We start from the raw sequence: 20571 nt of genomic DNA on the forward strand, positions 1-20571 counted from the left end.
CATGCAATTTTAACATCATCTTTTTCCTTCTCCACTCCTCTATCTGCTCTGGCACTCTGGTTCTCCTCCCCCTGCATATCTAGTTTTTTTTATTAATTTTTTTTATTTTTCACACTAAGAACCATATTAACCAAAATACACACAAACAGTTCCCTCTTGAATATACACAATGTCATTTTCTCCCCTCCCTTCCCTCCCTCCTTCCCACCCCCCTCCCTATCCACTAAACGTTCAACATATACAATAAACCCATAAAACAATGTCATCACACAATGAAAATAAACAAGAAAATTGTGTCATCTACTTTTACACACGGGTCAGTTCATTTTGTCATCTTCTCATTCTTTCATTTTAGGGGGTGGAGGTCCGCGGTAGGCCCTCTCTGTTGTGTTCCATATACGGTTCCCAAATTTGTTCGAATACTGTGACTTTATTTTTTAAATTATATGTTATGTTTTCCAATGGAATACATTTATTCATTTCTTTGTAACATTGCTGTACTCTCAGGATCTCTTCTGATTTCCAGGTTAACATAATACATTTTTTTGCTACAGCTAAGGCTATCATAATAAATATTTTTGTGCTTCATCCAATTTGAGGCCTAATTCTTTACTTCTTATATTAGAAGAAAGATCTCTGGATTTTTTGGTATGTTGCTTTTTGTGATTTTATTTAATACCCGATTTAGATCTTCCCAAAACTTTTCCACTTTCTCACATGCCCTAATTGCATGTACTGTTGTTCCCGTTTGCTTCTTACAGCGAAAACATCTATCTGATACTGTTGGGTCCCATTTATTTAACTTTTGGGGCGTGGTGTATAGCCTGTGTAACCAATTATATTGTATCATGCGTAACCTCATGTTTATTATATTTCTCAAAGTTCCGGAGCATAGCTTTTCCTATATTTCATTTTTTATCTTTATGTTTAGATCTTGTTCCCACTTTTGTTTGGGTTTGTTAGCTTATTTCATCATTCTCTTTCTCTTGCAACTTGATGTACATGTTTGTTATAAATCTTTTAATTATCATTGTGTCTGTAATCACATATTCAAAGCTGCTTCCTTCTGGTTATCTGTCTGTTTCCCAATTTATCCTTTAAGTAGGCTTTCAGTTGATAGTATGCAAACATTGTACCATGAGTTATTCCATATTTGTACTTCATTTGTTCAAATGATAATAAATTATTTCCCAAAAAACAATTTTCTATTCTTTTAATCACTTTTCTCTCCCATTCTCGAAAGGAGAGGTTATCTATTGTGAAAGGGATTAGTTGATTTTGCGTCAATAATAATTTTGGTTGTTGATAATTTGCCCACCCAGTCTCTCCTTAATTTATTGTGTTACACTTCAGTTAGATGCGTTTCCTGCACGAATACTATATCTATTTTTTCTTATTTCAGTAAATTTAATAGCCTCTTCCTTTTGATTTGGTTATGTATTCCGTTAATATTTATAGTCATATAGTTCAACATGGCCATTTCATACTTCGTTTACATCTCATTTCCGGTTCCTCACCACCACCTTTCCCCTTTTCCCCATTTTCATTTCTCAGTATTTTTTTTGAACGCACTGTATGACAACACTTCTAAAACATAAAGTATTTCAACCATTCCCACATCTAAAATTCCCTTAATCCCAAGTGTTCCCCCCACCTCTCTGAGTCACCCCTTGTCCCTTGCCGAGCAACCACAACTCCCCTCTCCATTCGGACTGCGAACCCGTTCGCAACTGTCAACTGATTTCGCAGTGATTGTTATTCTCTCCCACCCAACCCCCTCCAGAAAAGACTTTTATCTTCATATAACAACAAAGCTCCCCCTCATTTTTTCTCTTTTTCTTTTTGTTTTATTTATTTATTATTAATTTCTTTAATCCCCCCTTCTCCCTTACTTCCCTTTTCTTCCATCCTTTAGTTCTTACTTATACATTATTTTTACTTCTTTACATGTAGTTTGTTGTCATTCTTTGTTCTTGTTACATCTCTTCATCTCTCCTTCTGTCTTGCAGGCGTTACCCTGCATATCTAGTTTTTTTTTTATATTTTTTATTTTTTACACCATAAACCACATTAACCATGATACATACTTTTTCCTTTTCAAATATATACAGTGCCATTTTCTACCCCCCCTCCCTCCTCCCATCCCACCCTCCCTACCTCCCCCCTCCCGTCCATTTAAAGTACAAAATCTAGGATACATTAAACCAGTCAAACAATGTTGTCATTCAATAAAAATAAACAAGAAATTCCACTGAGTCAATTCTTTTCATTTCCTTCTCCTTTCGTTAATTTAGGTAGTGAATGTCCCCGGTAGGTTTTCGCTATTATGTTTCATGTAAGGCTCCCATATTTGTTCAAATATTTCAATATTATTTCTTAAACTATATGTTATTTTTTCTAATGGAATACATTTATTCATTTCTATATACCATTGTTGTATTTTCAAATTATCTTCCGATTTCCAGGTTGACATAATACATTTTTTTGCTACGGCTAGAGGTATCTTAACAAATCTTTTTTGTGCATCCTCCAAATCAATTCCAAATTCTTTGTTTTTTTATGTTACTTAGGAGGAAGATCTCTGGATTCTTTGGTATATTGTTTTCTGTAATTTTATTTAATATTTGGTTTAGATCTTCCCAAAATTTTTCTACTTTCTCACATGTCCAGATTGCATGAATTGTTGTTCCCATTTCTTTTTTACATCGAAAACATCTATCAGATACTTTTGGGTCCCATTTATTTAACTTTTGAGGTGCAATGTATAGCCTGTGTATCCAGTTATATTGTATCATACGTAGCCTCGTATTTATTGTATTTCTCATCGTTCCAGAACATAACTTCTCCCATGTTTCCTTTTTTATCTTTATATTTAAATCTTGTTCCCATTTTTGTTTAGTTTTACCATTTGTTTCCTCATTCTCCTTTTCTTGCAGTTTAATATACATATTTGTTATAAATCTTTTGATTATCATTGTATCTGTAATCACATATTCAAAGTTACTTCCCTCTGGTAAACTCAGACTGCTTCCTAATTTGTCCTTCAAGTAGGATCTCAATTGGTAATATGCCAGCACTGTATCTTGAGTTATATTGTATTTATCTTTCATTTGTTCAAAGGATAATAATCTATTTCCTGAAAAACAATTTTCTATTCTTTTGATCCCTTTTTCTCCCATTCTCTCAAGGAAAGGTTATCTATTGTAAAAGGGAGTAACTTATTTTGCGTCAATATTAGTTTTGGTAATTGATAATTTGTTTTATTTCTTTCTACATGAATCTTCTTCCAAATATTGAGTAGATGATGTAATACTGGAGAACTTCTATGTTGTACCAATTTTTCATCGCATTTATATAATATGTGTTCAGGTATCTTTTCCCCTATTTTATCTAATTCTAATCTAGTCCAATCTGGCTTTTCCCTTGTTTGATAAAAATCTGATAGGTATCTTAATTGTGCAGCTCTATAATAATTTTTTAAGTTTGGCAGTTATAAGCCTCCTTGTTTATACCATTCTGTTAATTTATCTAGTGCTATCCTCGGTTTCCCCCCTTTCCATAAAAATTTCCTTATTATTTTCTTTAACTCCTTGAAGAATTTCTCTGTCAGGTGTATTGGCAATGCCTGAAATAGGTATAATATCCTTGGAAAAATGTTCATTTTAATACAGTTTATCCTTCCTATTAGTGTTAATGGTAAATCTTTCCAATGCTCTAAATTGTCCTGTAATTTTTTCATTAGTGGATAATAATTGAGTTTATATAGTTGGCCGAGATTTTTATTTATTTGTATACCTAGGTATCTTATTGCTTGCATTTGCCATCTGAATGGTGATTCCTTCTTAAATTTTGAGAAATCCGCATTATTCATAGGCATTGCTTCACTTTTATTTACGTTAATCTTGTAACCCGACACTTCTCCATATTCCTTCAATTTCTTATATAATTCTTTTATTGATAGTTCTGGTTCTGTTAAGTATATTATAACATCATCCGCAAATAAACTGATTTTATATTCCTTGTCTTTTATTTTTATCCCTTTTATATTATTTTCTGTTCTTATCAATTCTGCTAGTGGTTCTATAGCTAATACGAACAATAAAGGTGATAGTGGGCATCCCTGCCGTGTTGACCTGCTTAAGTTAAATTGCTTTGATATATATCTATTTACTGTCACTTTCACCAATGGTCCCTTATATAATGCTTTAATCCAATTAATATACTTCTCTGGTAAACTGAATTTTTGCAATACTTTGAATAAATAATTCCATTCTACTCTGTCAAAGGCCTTCTCTGCGTCTAAAGCAACTGCTACTGTTGGCGCTTTACTCCCTTCTACTGCATGAATTAAGTTAATAAATTTACAAATATTGTCTGTTGTGCGTCTTTTTTTAATAAATCCAGTTTGGTCTAGATTTACCATTTTAGGTACATACTCTGCTAATCTGTTTGCTAATAGTTTAGCTATTATCTTATAATCTGTGTTAAGTAAAGATATTGGTCTATATGACGCTGGTGCGAGTGGATCTTTCCCTTGTTTTAGTATTACTGTAATTATTGCTGTTTTACATGAATCTGGTAAGCTTTGTGTTTCATCAATCTGGTTGATTACATCCAGGAGGGGCGGAATTAATAAGTCTTTAAATGTTTTGTAGAATTCTATTGGAAATCCATCCTCCCCTGGTGTCTTATTATTTGGTAATTTTTTTATTATCTCTTGTATTTCTACTATTTCAAATGGTTCTGTTAATTTATTTTGTTCCTCTATTTGTAGTTTTGGTAGTTCAATTTTAGTTAGAAATTCATCTATTTTCCCTTCTTTCCCTTCGTTTTCAGTTTGGTATATTTGTTCATAGAATTCTCTAAAGTTTTCCTTGATCTCCTTTGGATTATATGTGATTTGTTTGTCTTTTTTCCTTGACGCCAGTACCATTTTCTTAGCTTGTTCTGTCTTAAGCTGCCATGCTAGAATTTTGTGCGTTTTTTCCCCTAGTTCATAATACTTCTGTTTTGTCTTCATTATATTCTTCTCCACCTTATATGTTTGTAGTGTTTCATATTTTATTTTTTTATCTGCCAATTCTCTTTTAGTTGTATCTTCCTTCATTGCTAATTCTTTTTCTATATTTACTATTTCCCTTTCCAACTGCTCTGTTTCCAGATTATAGTCCTTCTTCATCTTGGTTACATAACTTATTATTTGCCCTCTAATGAACGCTTTCATTGCATCCCATAGTATAAACTTATCTTTCACTGATTCCGTGTTTATTTCAAAATACATTTTAATTTGTCTTTCAATGAATTCTCTAAAATCCTGCCTTTTGAGTAACATGGAGTTTAATCTCCATCTATACATTCTTGGAGGGATGTCTTCTAACTTTATTGTCAATATTAAGGGTGAATGGTCCGATAATATTCTAGTTTTATATTCTGTTTTTCTTACTCTATCTTGCATACGAGCTGATAACAAAAATAGGTCTATTCTTGAGTATGTTTTATGTCTAGCCGAGTAATATGAATATTCCTTTTCGTTTGGGTGTTGTTTCCTCCGTATATCCAAAAGTTGCATTTCTTCCATCAATTTAATTATAAATTTGGTTACTTTGTTCTTTCTGTTAATTTTTTTCCCAGTTTTGTCCATATTTGAATCCAAATTCAGGTTGAAATCCCCTCCTATTAATATGTTCCCTTGCGTATCTGCTATCTTCAAAAAAATATCTTGCATAAACTTTTGATCTTCTTCGTTAGGTGAATATACATTGAGTAGATTCCAAAACTCCGAATATATCTGACATTTTATCATTATATATCTCCCTGCTGGATCTATTATTTCCTCTTCTATTTTAATTGGCACATTTTTACTAATTAATATAGCTACTCCTCTTGCTTTTAAATTATATGACGCTGCTGTTATGTGTCCTACCCAATCTCTCTTTAATTTTTTGTGCTCCAATTCAGTTAAATGTGTTTCTTGCACAAATGCTATATCAATTTTTTCTTTTTTCAGTAAATTTAGCAGTTTCTTCCTTTTAATTTGGTTATGTATTCCGTTAATATTTAAAGTCATATAGTTCAGCGTAGCCATTTTATACTTTGTTTATCTTCCCTTTCCGTTTCTCCATCATTACTTTTCCTTCTTATCCATTTCTGCTTTCGTGTTTTGAACACTTTATAAGACAACATTTACCCTATTCTCCTATTTAAAACTTCTTTAACCCCATTCTCCCCTCCCCCTCCTGAGTTGTCCTTTATCCCTTGTCAGACAACCACATCTCCCCTCTCCATTTGGATTTGCGAATTCACTCGCAAACGTCAGCTGATTTTGCAGTGACCGTAACTCCTCCCCACCCAGCCCCCCCAGAAAAGATTTCAATTTTCATATGTAACAAAGGTCACTCTTTTAATTCCCTCCTTATTCCCTCTATTCCATTTCCCTCCCTTATTAATTCTTGTCTATACTCTATATATTTTCCTCTAAATACGGATACATTCATGTATGCACACTATATATATACACACATATACCCCTTTACACACATACATATAGATCGTGGCAATTTTACTCTTATTACATGTCTTCATCTCTCTGCTTGTTTTGTAGTTGTTCTGCAAATTTCCTTGCTTCCTCTGGATCCGAGAATAGTCTGTTTTGTTGCCCTGGAATAATTATTTTAAGTACCGCTGGGTACCTTAACATAAATTTATATCCTTTTTTCCATAAGACCATTTTCGCTGTAATGAACTCCTTCCTCTTCTTCAGGAGTTCAAAACTTATGTCTGGATAGAAAAAAATTTTTTGACCTTTATATTCCAGTGGCTTTTTGTCCTCTCTTACTTTCTTCATTGCTTTCTCCAATCTATTTTCTCTTGTTGTTTATCTTAAGAATTTTACTAAAATGGATCTTGGTTTTTGCTGCGGTTGTGGTTTCGGGGCTAAAGTTCTATGTGCCCTCTCTATTTCCATTTCTTCCTGTAATTCTGGTCTTCTCAGGACCCTGGGGATCCAATCTTTTATAAATTCTCTCATATTCTTGCCTTCTTCATCTTCATTAAGGCCCACTATCTTTATATTATTTCTTCTATTATAGTTTTCTATTATATCTATCTTCTGAGCTAACAGCTCCTGTGCTTCTTTAGCTTTTTTATTAGATTCTTCTAATTTCTCTTTTAAGTCTTTTACTTTCATATCTACAAATGTTTCTCGTTTTTCCATATTTTCCACTCTTTTTGCCAATTCTGATATGGCCACTTCCATTTTATTCATTCTTTCTTCTGCATTCTTAATTCTTTTTATCTCATCAAATTCTTGTAATTGCCATTCTTTCACTGATTCCATATATTCTTTAAAAAAAGATACATCCATTGTCTTGCTTTTCTCTTCTTCTTCCACTTCTTTCTGTTCTTCTTCTTCTTCCTCTGGGTTGACCATCTGTTGTTTCCTTGTTTTCTTTTTACCCTCTTCTTTCTTTTTGTCGTTATTGTCTGTGTTCTGCACCTGCTGCTGTGCTGCAGGTGTCTCTCTCAGCTGTGGAGATCGACTCCGCAGCTGTTCCCCCCTCCCGTCAGCGTGTTTTTTTTCATGCGCGGTTGCGCACTTTTACTTGGCTCTGCGAGCCATTTTTGTAGTCCCGAGCCCGGGACCTCCACTGACCTGTGGGAGTGGGTCTCTCTCTCCGCGGCGGGCCTCTTCGGACAGGTAAGGCCTTCACCTTCTTCTTCCGACATCTTTCCTTCTTCTTTTCTTCCCGTTGTTTTTGGTTTTCCTTTCTTCGCTGCCATTTTCTTCACACTTTTACTTTCACTTTGTTTTGGTTTTTAAGTTTGTGCCTTTGCTTTTTCTCTATCTTTTTTTAACTTTTCTGGAGAGGGCTGGAGTTCCCCTACCGGCCACTACTCCATCTCGTGACTCCTCCCCCCCTGCATATCTAGTTTAAACCCAATGAACCCAACCCAAGTTGTGCCAATGAAAGTCAAACAAGCCATTTTGAGGCTGAAAAACAAGAAAAAAACCAGAATAAGACATTGCCTAAACGTTAGGATTTCTGAAATCAACTGTTTGGAACATCGTTAAGAAAAAGAGTAGAGTGGTGAGTTCAGTTATCACAAAGGGACTGGTATCCCAAGGACGAGCTCCATTGCTGACGACAGAAGAATTTTCATCATAATGAAGAAAAATCCCCAAATGTATGTCCAACAGATCAGAAACACTCTTCGCTCTACTATCAGTGGAAGATTGTGCACAGAAATACAGAGGCTACACTGCAAGATGCAAACCATGGCATAGGAGTGGTATGCTCTGGACTTTGAGCAGTTCCTTTATGCCCCCACACTTGGCTCTTGCCATCATTCTAATACAGGTTAATCTTGGTCTCTGTCTCTTTTTAAATACTTGCTGGCAAACTGTAATCTGGCCATCCTTTCTGTGGCTAACTAGTGGTTTACATCTTGCAGTGTAGCCTCTGTATTTTTTTTCATGACTTCTTCTGCGGACAGTAGTCATTAGTGTTTTTTAGACAGCAATGTTGGAAAAATTTGAAAATTTTAACAAATTAACATAATTACTCACCTTGCGGTTGTTTACACTGCACTCCTGAAGTTCCTGTGTGAGCTAGTCCCGGTGCCTTTACATGGAGGAACCTGGCCTGAGTCATCAGCTGGATGTTCAATTCATGAGGTGAGTTTTTTTAGTGTGATTTAGACTGTAGTCTTCCCCTGAAAAGCAGTAGGAGTCCTGCAGGATAAATCGCGGTGTAGGAATTGACTAAAAACTCCTGTACTTTCCTTTTTAGACTGCCCATGTAATGGCAAATTTTGTTGACTATGCTGTTACTTGCTTGTAGTCTAAAAATCCTAATTGACTTATCCACACCTGCCTCCTAAAATGTGTTTCTGATCTGTCAGCCATACCTTTGGTAATCCTAAGGTTTGGGGAATGTCTCTTACTGTTTTATTCTCGTTTTTCAGCTTCACAATGGCTTACTTGACACAGATTACTCTGGTCCTCATGTTGAAAAATGACAACTACATACTCCAAAGGTGATCAAAAACTTAGAAGCAAGCCTAGTTCTCTTTTACCTGCACCAATGAAGCAAATGAAGCAAATTAACAGACCTGAGTACTCACAAACACATGAACCCAAGTGTTCCAAACATGGTGCCCTGAAATGCAGGGACAATGTATAAAAAGCACTGTAATTTCTACATGGTCAAACCAAAATGTGTACATATAAATCTGGAATGTGCACTGTAATTACATGTGAATTGTTTGATTACAAATTTAAAATTGTGGAGCACAGAGGCAAATAAATTTTAAAAAGTGTCTTAATCCCAAATATTATGGAGGGCACTGTACCTGCTAACTTCTTGCAATTCATGCACAAGAACACGTAGATCCCTTTGTAATTTAATCATCTGTAATCTTTCCCCTTTTTTGACAATAGTTTGACTTTAGGTTCCTTTTTACCAAAATGCATGACCTCACCTGTTCTCACCTTAAACTCAATTTGTGAAGTGTTCACTTACTTACTTAACTGATCTATAACCTGTTGCATGTATCCTCCTTTTAACATGCTCTCCCACTGTTTTTCAAATCTTGGTAAATTTGAAAATCATGTACAGAAACCAAAGTCCCCTGTATTATGTATGCACAAATCTTTTAAGGAGGTACATTGCTGCAGTTAGTAGAGCTTCTAGTGATCTGGATTTGATCCCAACCTCTGGTGCAGAGTTTGCATATTCTATGTGGAGTTTGCATATTCTCATGTTTCCCATGTGACCTCATGGGGATTCGCAGGTGCTCCAGTTTTCTCTCATATCCTAGACGTGTGTGTTGGTAGGTTAATTGGCCACTGTAAATTGTCCCTAATGTGCAGTAGAATCTAGAGGATTTTAAAGGAATACAGGAAGGTTCAATTGGAATTAGTGCAAATGGTTGCTTGATAGTTGCTACAGGTTTGTTAGACTGAAGTGTCTGTTTCTGTAGGCAATTGAGCTCTTTGGTTTTTCTCTACCATTCATCAAGCTTGCAGCTGTTCTTCTATCTTGGCAAATTTTCCAATACTATCCCCAAATCTAACATCTAGAAATGTATCAGTCTAAATGTTGAATGAACACAGTGACTGAGCCTCCACAGAAATCTTGATTGGAGAATTATAAAGTTTCACCACCTTCCAAATGAAGAAATCCTCCTCATTGCAATCTTACACAGCCTTCCCCTATTCTCAACTACATCTTCTGGTCTGAGATCCTTCAATTAAGAGAAACATCCTCTAGACTGTCATGTTTTGTTCATTTCCTTTCATTTTTTTAAACTCTAGAAAATATTGTGCCAAATATTTTCTAATCTACTCATTCTCTCTCATTGGGCAAAACCACCATTCCACGACCCAATCCAATGAATCTTGTTTTTGTTCTCTCAGTGGCAAGTGCATTCTTTCTGGGGTTTAATTTGACAAATCACTCTTATTAATCCATGCATTTGTATCAGCTCTGAAAATGTCTTTCTTTTTCAACCTACATTATTCAAGAAAAATCTATATAATAGCTTTGGCAAAAATATCTGACATCCTATTTACCTAGCTCTATTTTGGTACCTCTTTTTAATCATGAGTTTTGTACTGTCAGATTACTTTAAAAAAAAACTACTGGAGGCACTCAGGGGGTCTCTCCACTAGATTGCTTTTCTTTTGCTCCAAATTCAAGCATGTGCAGTCTCTCATGAGTCCCATATCAGAATACTTGACCTACATTCAGCCTTGGCTAATTTAGAGCTTTTCCACTTGTGGTCTTCCTGATGTTTGTCCAAAACCCATTTCATAAACATTATACTGACACAATTTATGATGCACAGAGTTATGCTAACTAAGTCCAACCAGATTTTATCAGATACAAATGAATTTTGTCCCCCAGAATCCCCTCCAGTAACTTTCCTACCACTGATGTTAGGCTCACCATCCTATACTATCCTGGCTTGTTCTGCCACTCCTCCTTAAATAAAGGCACAATGTTAGCCACCCTCAAGTCTTCCAGTATGTCACCCATAGCTAAAAATGATTCAAATCTTTGTTTGGCCCCTGCAATTTCTTCCCTGCTTTCCCACAATGTCCTAGAATACACTTGATCATGCTTTGGGGATTTAGCTATTTTTATACACTTTAAGATCTCTTGTTCAAATGTTCTTTATGTTTTCATGTAATAATACAAAAAAAAACTATATACTTCAAGTTTTTCCTTCTGTAAAGGCAAATAGTTGCAATAAACATTGCCCAGAACCCCCATTATTAAGCGAAGCAAAAGAAAGACCCTTGAGAAACGCTGTGTCCCTGGAATTGCCTCCAGAGCTCCCACAGCCTCTGCAGCCTTACACATTCACGTTGAATCCATTGGCAAACCAAGCTCCAGATCCAAAAATATGATCAGGAAGATTTCAGTGTCCAAGACCCTTTGAGACCCCTTCTTGCCCCAGCACCCTTTTGAATCCCAGTTCTGATACCTGGTTCCCATGAGCCATTTTCCAATAGCCTTCAGCCTGTTGTGAGTCCTTTGATACACAAGTCGCCCACATCCTACATCCTTCAACCACTGAGCCCATTGCTGGTCTGCTGCCATGGTGACCATCCCTGTAGGGGCATCTCCCAGGCTTCTCAATCGTAGCGAAGAGGGTATGGGGGGTGGGGGAGTCGGGAAGGTGTTCTCCCATTTCTGGTACTCAATGTAAAACTCCCTTGGAGTTTGCAACCTCTTGAAGTGTGCTACCATCTTTGGCAAAACAGGAAGTTTGGAAAAAAAGCTCCTCAAACAGGCTATTTAAAGCCTGAATGGAGCCATCAGCATCAGGACTGCAGAGTAGAATGCTGCAGAGTAATGTTGTGCCTCTTCCTGCTCTCCTGGGTCCACAACAGTGTCAGTGCTGCCATTATAGCAGCTCCAGCAATGCCACCATACATTTTTCCACTACTTCTACTTTTATAAAATTCATGTGTTACAAGACCTCACAATTCAATTCCCTTAATTCCTTAGCTTTCAAGACCTTCTACATGACAAATAGCTCCACACATAAACAACCTCATTCATCTTATGGGGATCTGTTCTCTCCCGAGAAACGTTTAGCAGATTACAGATACTGGAAACTGGAGCAAGAAACTATCTGCCTGAGGAACTCAGCAGATCAAGCAGTATCAGTGGGAGAAAAATAATTGTCATCTTTTTGGGCCGGAACCCTTAGACAAGACTGGATGATCCCCCAATACTCCAAGAATTGAGGTGATGTTCTTCATAATTAAAAATGCAACTTCACACCTCTCTCACTTCCACTTCTATCATGCCTGGAGTGTCTGTCCCCTCAAATATTGAGCTGCCAGTCTTGCCCTTCCCTTATCCATGTTTCTATTATGGCTACAATATTTCCAGTTCCATGTACCAATCCATATCCTGAGTTTATCTACCTATTTGTCAGCATGCAAAGTTCTTAGATTTTATTATGTCTGTTGTTTAACAACTTAGGTTCCTTTATTGTCTCATACCTAATACACATATATTGTTTACTTTTGTTTGCTGCAAAGGCTCACAAAGAGATGCTACTAATCTGGTACCCATACCAAGAAAAGAAAGAAAAGCAAAAGAGAGACAGTAGCCCCTTTCACACTTGCAAATAGTCCTAGGAATTAACAGCCAATCAGGCTAAAAAAGGTCTAGTGGGCAAATGAAAATCATCTCAATGCTGGCGTGAGATGGTGATAGTCTGCCTCGACCCCTAGTGCAATCAATCAAGTATAGAACGGGCATTTGCATTCTAGGACAGAAATGACCCAAGTTTTTGCATGAGTGCAGGAACGTGAAGAAAGAAGAGATTAAAATGAAGATATAAACTTTGCTGTTGGTAAGTCGCAGCGGGAGAGAGAGAGAGGAAAGTGCTAGCAATAAATAGCAATAGTGGACAATCTAATGATATCGTGCACAATTAAAGACCGTAGGAAAAAGTGATGGCAGACCAGAAGTCTGTGCTGCAGAAAAACCCGTCCATGAATGCTCCGTGCATACAACTGTGCATAGAGCCCTGTCTCTGCCACATGGAATTCTGGGAGGGCAGGTCCCCCATTGCTTTTTCCTACGGTCTTTATAAATTGTGTGCGATAGCACTGTAAACTTTCCCACGCTGTTTAAAAATTGTCCCCTATTGCTATTTATTGCTACCACTTTCCTACGGGGTCCCTTATAAAGGTTTATATAGGTCGGCAGATTAACAGCAGGGGCTGAAGGGCTCATACTGTGCTGTGCATAAAGCTTCATTATTTTATAATTAGTCATGGTTAATTTTGTTTGAATACAAGATCATCATACATTGATTAGGATTTAGGGCAGGTCCACAATCACTCGATGCATCATGACATCACAGGTAGAACAGTCCTAACCTAGAAATTGCTCCTTGTAAGTGTGAATCTGTGCAGTTAAGAGTGGTCAAGCGTGAACAGCAAAAATGCCATTCCTATCCTGGGACACCGAACGACCAATTTAGTGGGACACAAGTGAAAAAGGGACGAGTGAGTGTCCATGGACCCCACCAGCTCTTCTGCTGACTCCTATGCTCCTGTGACCTCCGTAGCCACACTGCCTCCTGTCTGTTCTCGCTGTGAATCCAAACTCCAGAATCCAGGTCACTGTCCTCAGACCCTGGCTCCAAACCAAAAATGTTACCACCCAAGGCCCTTCGGAAGCCTTGCTCACCATTGGTATCCTTATGAATCCCAGTCTTGATATCTAGTTCCCACGAGCCAGTCTCCAGCATCCTGAGAGCAGACTGGTGTGTGTTCTTTGGCTGTCAAGCTCCTTACTGGCCCGCTGCTATTGTAACCTGCCTTGTAGGATGTACTCCTAGGTGTCTCCTCAGCTTGGAAACAGTGAACCAGTGCTCTTCTCCCCGGAGCTCACAACTTTCGTGGATGGGTTTGGGCTACCGAGCGTGGTTGCCGCCACCTTAGGCACGAACCCATGTGGGTTTGTTGGTTTTACAGGCTGTTCAAATTTGTATGAGACCAGCAGAGTGATAGATAGGGAGGTGTGATGGAAGACACACTAGAAGCTCTCTGCCCCTCCTGGATCCACTTCAGAAGCAGTGCTGCCATTACTGCAGCTGCAACAATGCCGCTAAAATTGAGCTGAAATATAACTTTGTTACTGAGTTGTTCAGTGAAGTTGAATAACACATTCAATACCATGATTTTTTTTTCAGGTCAATTCGCCATAATGAAGATACTTTGTAAATTCTCCTCATTTCCACAATTTCAGAAGATTTCACAGTGTTTTCACTTACAATCAAGAAATGCAAGTGGAAATGTGAAGCAAACCAGAAGTAAAACATCAACTTCAGTGGCCAGTGCAGCACATTCTGATGCAATTGAACTCTTTGGAAAATTCTACTCTCGTGATGACTATACAAATGTTACTCCAAAGATTTTGTCTCTAGTGGGGAAAAGCCTACTGAACCAAATAAACCACCCATTATGGCTGATTAAAGAACGTATTAAGGACCATTTCTATACACATTATTTGAGTCGTTATAGGAATCCACTTTTTTCAGTATATGATAATCTGTCCCCTGTGGTCAGCACAGAGCAGAACTTTGACAGTCTGTTAATACCACCAGATCATGCAAGCAGGAAGAAAGGAGATAACTTTTATCTTAATCAAACTAACATGCTCAGGGCTCATACCTCTGCTCACCAACGTGATCTTATTCAAGCAGGCCTTAATGCATTTCTGGTATTTGGAGATGTTTATCGACGAGATGAAATTGACAAAAGTCATTACCCAGTATTCCACCAAATGGAAGGAGTCAGATTATTTACAAATCATGAGGTGAGAATTAGTATTATTCTTTAATTGCCTCTCAAAACTTCTGTTTGTTGCACATTTTGGTCTTCTCTCTTGTTGATGAATCAAGGAGCAGGTAGCTTTTGCTTTTCTTCATTCCTTTCCTTAGCAGGCAATTCTTGCTAGGATACAATTCCACTGGTTGTCAGTGACCAAGTAACCATGGAACTTGTGTGTTACCAGTTTTTTTTTGTACCAGAATATTCTGTTCTTTCACTTGTTTTCAATGAAGACCATTACACCTGATAGATGTGTTCAAGATGATAAGGGGCATTGATTATGTGGATGGCCAGAGGCTTTTTCTCAGGGCTGAAAACTTGAGGGGCATAGTTTTAAGTGGTTGGGGATAAGTACAGAGAGGATATAATAGGTAAGTTTTTACCAAATAGAGAGTGGTGAATGCATGGAATATGCTGCTGTTTACAATGGAGGAGGCAGGTAATTTTGTTAACGCTATTGGATAGATTAATGGATTTGAGAAAAATGGAGGGTTATGCACTAGGGGAATTCTGCACAGTTGTTAGAGTAGATTATTAGGTTGGCACAAAACTTGGCTGAAGAGCCTTTACTCTGCTCTGTTCTTTGGCAGGTATAGCCAACGTTTTACATTCCATGCATCAATTTATTCATGCATGAGTTCAGAAGCGCCATATAACTCTTGTACCCCCATTCAATTCTTGTTAAAATATGTTAATATAGATATATTTAGCAGTTTTTACATAATATATTGTGACCATCTATAATCACTTGGAAAATATGGAATGCTGTTGTTTTGACTCATTAAAAGTTTGTTCTAAAGTTACATGTAGTTTTTCACAGTTTATTTGAACCTTATACAATTAGAACTATGATAAAACAATTAAAACAAAACTTAAAACAATGATTATATCAGTCAATAAAAGGATAGAACAGTCAAAAGAATTATCGAGAGTGCCTCTATGCTCTCCTGGTTCTAACAGTACAAAGGAGGGCTCGAAACATATTGATCTTAAACTTGCAAAAGCTAGCCAGCCTTGAAGTTAACTGTTACTTGGAGACACTTATGGAATTTATAAACAATATTTGCTGGCTGGTTTCAAGAATATGTTTGCAAGTCATTTTAATCCTTACAGATTTAACATCAATTTGTTGGCCCAAGCTAAAGCAATTTCGTAGGATGCTTCTGTCATCGTCAAACTTTCACAACTTCTTTCAACAAATATATTTTGTCTTCTTTTGATTTCTTCCTTTTTCTTAATCACATATTCTTTTTGTAACTCAGACCCAAGCACTAGCTTCACTTTTCCTTCTATTTCAGTCTGATGTTGTGTTTTATAGTGTCTATTAAGATATGTCTTCTATTGTGAGAAAGTGTTTTCACAAACGCCTTTCCTGAGGGACCCTATAAGTAAGAACTCATTTTTCCACTGTTCAATGAATTAATGCTTACTATCACATTCTGTTTCTCTTGCTCGTGATGGGGAATGGAATGTAAAAACAAGGCTTGATTTTCAAAAAAGTACAAAACTGAAAATGTTCACAAAGGACGGACAAAGCACAACTCTGTGACATACAAGTGTCAATTGTAAGCTGATCTGTGACGCATTACTGGTGCTGGCACCTCAGGATCAAACAAGTATCAAGCGTCGATTGAACAGTTATGGAACGACTGCAGAACGAAAGTCCTTCTTTCCTAGTTTGAATCATTTAACATTTTTTTAAAATTGAAAACCGATTAATGTGAAAGAAGATAACATTTGCTAAAAGATGTCCACGGAATAATAAAATCGCTAAAAATAATTGTTAAATTTTAGATTTATTCTCAGTAAAACCCATTTCTAGCTCTATGTTACTTGAATTCCTTTTATAGATTTTTTTTATACAAATCATTTTTTGATTAATACTTTTTGCTTGAGTAAGCTTACTTTTTTAATTATCGCTAGGGTGCAATGCGCCACTTATCATCCAATGCGCCACTTTTGGTGCAAGCGCCATAGGTTGGCCATCCCTGTTCTAGACCATCCATGTGTGCTCATTGTGTTGTTTATCCACCAAGTTTCTCTTCATGAAAGATTCCAGAGTTATTTATGTTGACCATATCTATTTCAATGGCAACTGTGCAAGCTGGACTCAACAAACTCTAGACCAATAACGATTTGTTGCATTTTATTTTAATGAGAAACTAATAAAGATTAAGAGGAGCATAGATAGAGTGGACAGCCAGCACCTTTTTTTCCAGGGCAACAATAGCAAATACGAAAGGACATCTATTTAAAGTGAGTGGAGAAGAAATTAGGGAGATGTCAGAGGTATGTTTTTTAACACAAGGAGTGGTGGGTGTCTCAGATGCATTGCTGGAGATGGTAGTGGAGGCTGGTGCAATTAAGAGATTTAAAAAACTCTTTGATGGGGATATGTATGTAAGAAAAATAGAAGTTTATGTGTCTGAGATAGGGAAAGGTTAGATTGTTGTGAAGTGGATGCCACAACATTGTTGACTGAAGGGCCTGCACTGTGCTGTAATATTCTTATGTTCTAAAATTTTGGCATTTCTCAGTATTTCTTGGGTCAAATTATTTAGAAGTTATTTGATTTTTCTGTAGCTGGTACTCAGACTGATCCTTGCAGCAAAAACAGCCTTGAATATTTGCCTCTGCTTTACTTCTTCCACTACATTCTTTCACAGGTTTTGTCACTTCCAACAATGATTTTTAACACTTCCTATTCTATATTTTTGCTGCTTTCTTATGCAGTTGTGAAGCAACAACTCATAATTTTATATTAAGATATTTAAGACAGTTGTATTATGGGTTGGCTGGCTTTATGGTTATGATACCAGAGCTGGCAAATTTTTGACAATAAAGAGGAGTTATTTCCACACCCCCTTCTCTGCCTGCCACATCCACTTCCTCACCACTATACATCGACAAGGTCCACTGTGACAGAATTGATTAAGTTCAATTAAGTCTTTGTCTCCCTATATAATTTTGATGAATCCTATCAGGAATGATTTTGGAATATTGATCGTTTTTGGCTAATCTATCAGTACCTAAATCCTTATTTTCTGATGAAAGGCCCATGTCTGAAACATTGACTGGCCATTCTTCATGACCTGCTGAGTTGCTCCAGCACTTTTGTGTATTGTCCCTATTTCCTAGAATCCTTTTCTAAAACTGTTCTATTTCACTAATTTCACTCATTACTTTAACTAAGCTTTTTTTCTTCAACAAGTGAATTATTTTACTTTTTGTTAATTTTCCCTTTCACATTGCAAATCACTTTGAAGCATTCAACTTTATTTACCATATTATTTATTTACTATTGGATTTAGCCACCATATGCTACGAAACAATGCTGCTCATTGACCCAAAATGCACATTTGCTTTTATGAATAATTGACTTCAAATTGCAAGCGTGATAACTTAGAGACTGAATAACTGATTTATAAATATTTGTACATAAAGGTAAAAAGAGAGATACTAAGGTTGTGTCTGATAATTTTAATAATGAAGTAACTTCATCCTGTCACTTGATTATGAGAATTTTTGTCATATGCACAAGTACAAAGTACATTGCACTGAACATTTTTACTTGCTGCAGCTGCACCAGTACATGAGTTGCACCAACTACAATTATATAATCTAAATTAGCATAATATACTTTGAGACAGAAAAAAAAATATAAAAGGAAAGACAAATAAATATTGACAGTTACAGTTAGTGGGAAAGCAGTACAGACAGATCTTTTGGTGGTCCTGGAATAGTTTATAATCAGGATGAATATAGTGCAATGAAGTTCCAGGGTCTGATAACTGCTGGGTAAAAAAAATTGTTCTTGAACCTTGAGGTGCTGGATTTCAAGTTTCTGTTCCTTTTGCCTGAAGGAGCAGTGAGAAGAGATTGTGTCCAGGTGATGGGGCTTCTTTATAAAGTTTGCTGTCTTGAGGCAGTGTCTCGCATAGGTGTCTTGAATGGATGTGATGTAGGTGTCTGTGATAGACTTGGCTAAGTTTATCACATTCTGCAGCCTCCTATATTTCTATGTTTCCAACCCATTTCAAACCAGGCCACAATGTCAGTGTATACTTCATTGTACACTTTGTTTGATATAGTATAAAATGTCTTGCCAAATCGCCTCAGAGTTCCTTGAAAGTAGCAGCATTATTGTGCCTTCATCACGATGTGCCAGCTCCAGGAGAGGTAGTCCAATATGTGGACTCTGTGGTGGTACACCACCAGCCTTCTGCAGGGGGCAACACCTGTACCTGCAGGAGTGTACCGCCAGCCTACTGCAGGGGGCCACTTCTGTACCTTCAGGAGTGTAAAGGGACAGGACAACACCTGGCCGGCTGTCAATCAGTCAGCCTGAAGGGATCAAGCCCCACCCGGTAGGGTGTCAATCACCCTCCGGGATATAAGCCTGCACCGGCCATCCAAAGCTTACTCAGAGTTGCTGCAGCTACAGTCAACCTGGCTCTGTGGAAGTCTTTGTGGATTAAAGCCTGTGGTACAGTCTTTACCTTCTGTGTGTCTGATCCTGGTTAACAGCGCACCACAGACTCCCAGGAACATGAAGGTACTGACCCTCACCACAATCCCTCCAGTGAAGAAAGGTTCATGGTCCCTCACCCTAGTATCCACAATAAACTCTTTGAACCTTAATTTAGATTTACTGCTTTGAATTAATTCCTCTTTGCCTGTGTTTCATTGCACATCACTTCAAGTAACTAAAGACACTTTGTTACTTTCAGCTGTTCGCTAATGTGAAAAATGGAGAAGAACTTGATATATTTGAGAAGGGATCCCGCACACCTTGTAAGCAACAGAGCCATACGTTGGAAGCTGTTAAACTACTTGAGTTTGATTTGAAACAGACTCTGAACAAAGTCATGACACATCTCTTTGGTAAAGGTATGTGTAATGTATATGTGGCTTCATTGTTAATACTTGCAGTCATTTTTTATTTCATGCATTACCACATGGTTAGCGTAGCACAATGTTATTACAGCACAAGTGACACAGGTTCGAATCTGGTACTGCTTGTAAGTTTTCCCCGTGTATGAATGAGTTTCCTCTAGATGCTGCGGTTTCCTTCCACCCTTCAAAGTGTATGAAGGTTGTAGGTTAATTGGGGTATTTAGGTAGCATGGGCCAGAGAAGCCTGTTACTGTGCTGTATCTCTAAAATAAAACAAATATTATGCTTTTTGCATTTTGTTTCGGTTATGGAAGTGATCTGTTTGTTTTGATTCAAACATCGCCTTGTTTTCTTCAATTTAAAAAAAAACCTCACAGTATGAATGTATTTCGGTCAGGGCATATTCACGAAGCTGAATATGCAATTACAATTTATGGTTTAGTGCCTTGTATTCTAATATTCATTTGTTTTCTGGGTCTTTTCCTGATTAACTAAAAGCATAGAAATTGTTGTTCTTTCTGTATGATTGAAGCACAATAGCTTTATTATACTTCTGTATGTATGTCCGATGTAAGGTAGAGTAGGAGGATATTCTAGATCCTTTGTCTCATGCACTTAGATCTTCATAGAAATTTGAATAAGATCAGATCTGAAATTTTTGAATAAGGAGCACGAAAACTAAAGTAAATAAATATAATTAAACATTTGATAAATGAAACCTGCCATTGTTGAGGATCTGTTCAGTTGTTGATGATATGCACTCCATTAGATGGAGAAAATTAAGCTGGAACACTAGCTCTTTACAAATG

General features: G+C 37.1%; 1 protein-coding gene across 10 annotated transcripts in view; it reads left to right on the top strand.

The window, feature by feature from the left end:
* The window catches only part of fars2 (phenylalanyl-tRNA synthetase 2, mitochondrial), a 423747-nt gene that overhangs the window by 80452 nt on the left and 322724 nt on the right, over window positions 1–20571 (top strand). For 9 of the 10 annotated variants that reach the window (XR_011349827.1, XR_011349828.1, XR_011349825.1 and 6 more), the window contains exons 2-3: window positions 14227–14852; window positions 19597–19756. Coding sequence is in view for 3 of the 10 variants with exons in the window: in XM_069913505.1 (XP_069769606.1) it covers window positions 14241–14852; window positions 19597–19756 (772 nt within the window). In the remaining 7 variants the exon portion in view is untranslated. The remainder of the gene's footprint in view (window positions 1–14226; window positions 14853–19596; window positions 19757–20571) is intronic. The other variant, XM_069913506.1, reaches the window with a different exon arrangement.

Source organism: Narcine bancroftii, chromosome 1 (assembly GCF_036971445.1).
Source record: "Narcine bancroftii isolate sNarBan1 chromosome 1, sNarBan1.hap1, whole genome shotgun sequence".
Lineage (NCBI taxonomy): Eukaryota > Metazoa > Chordata > Chondrichthyes > Torpediniformes > Narcinidae > Narcine > Narcine bancroftii.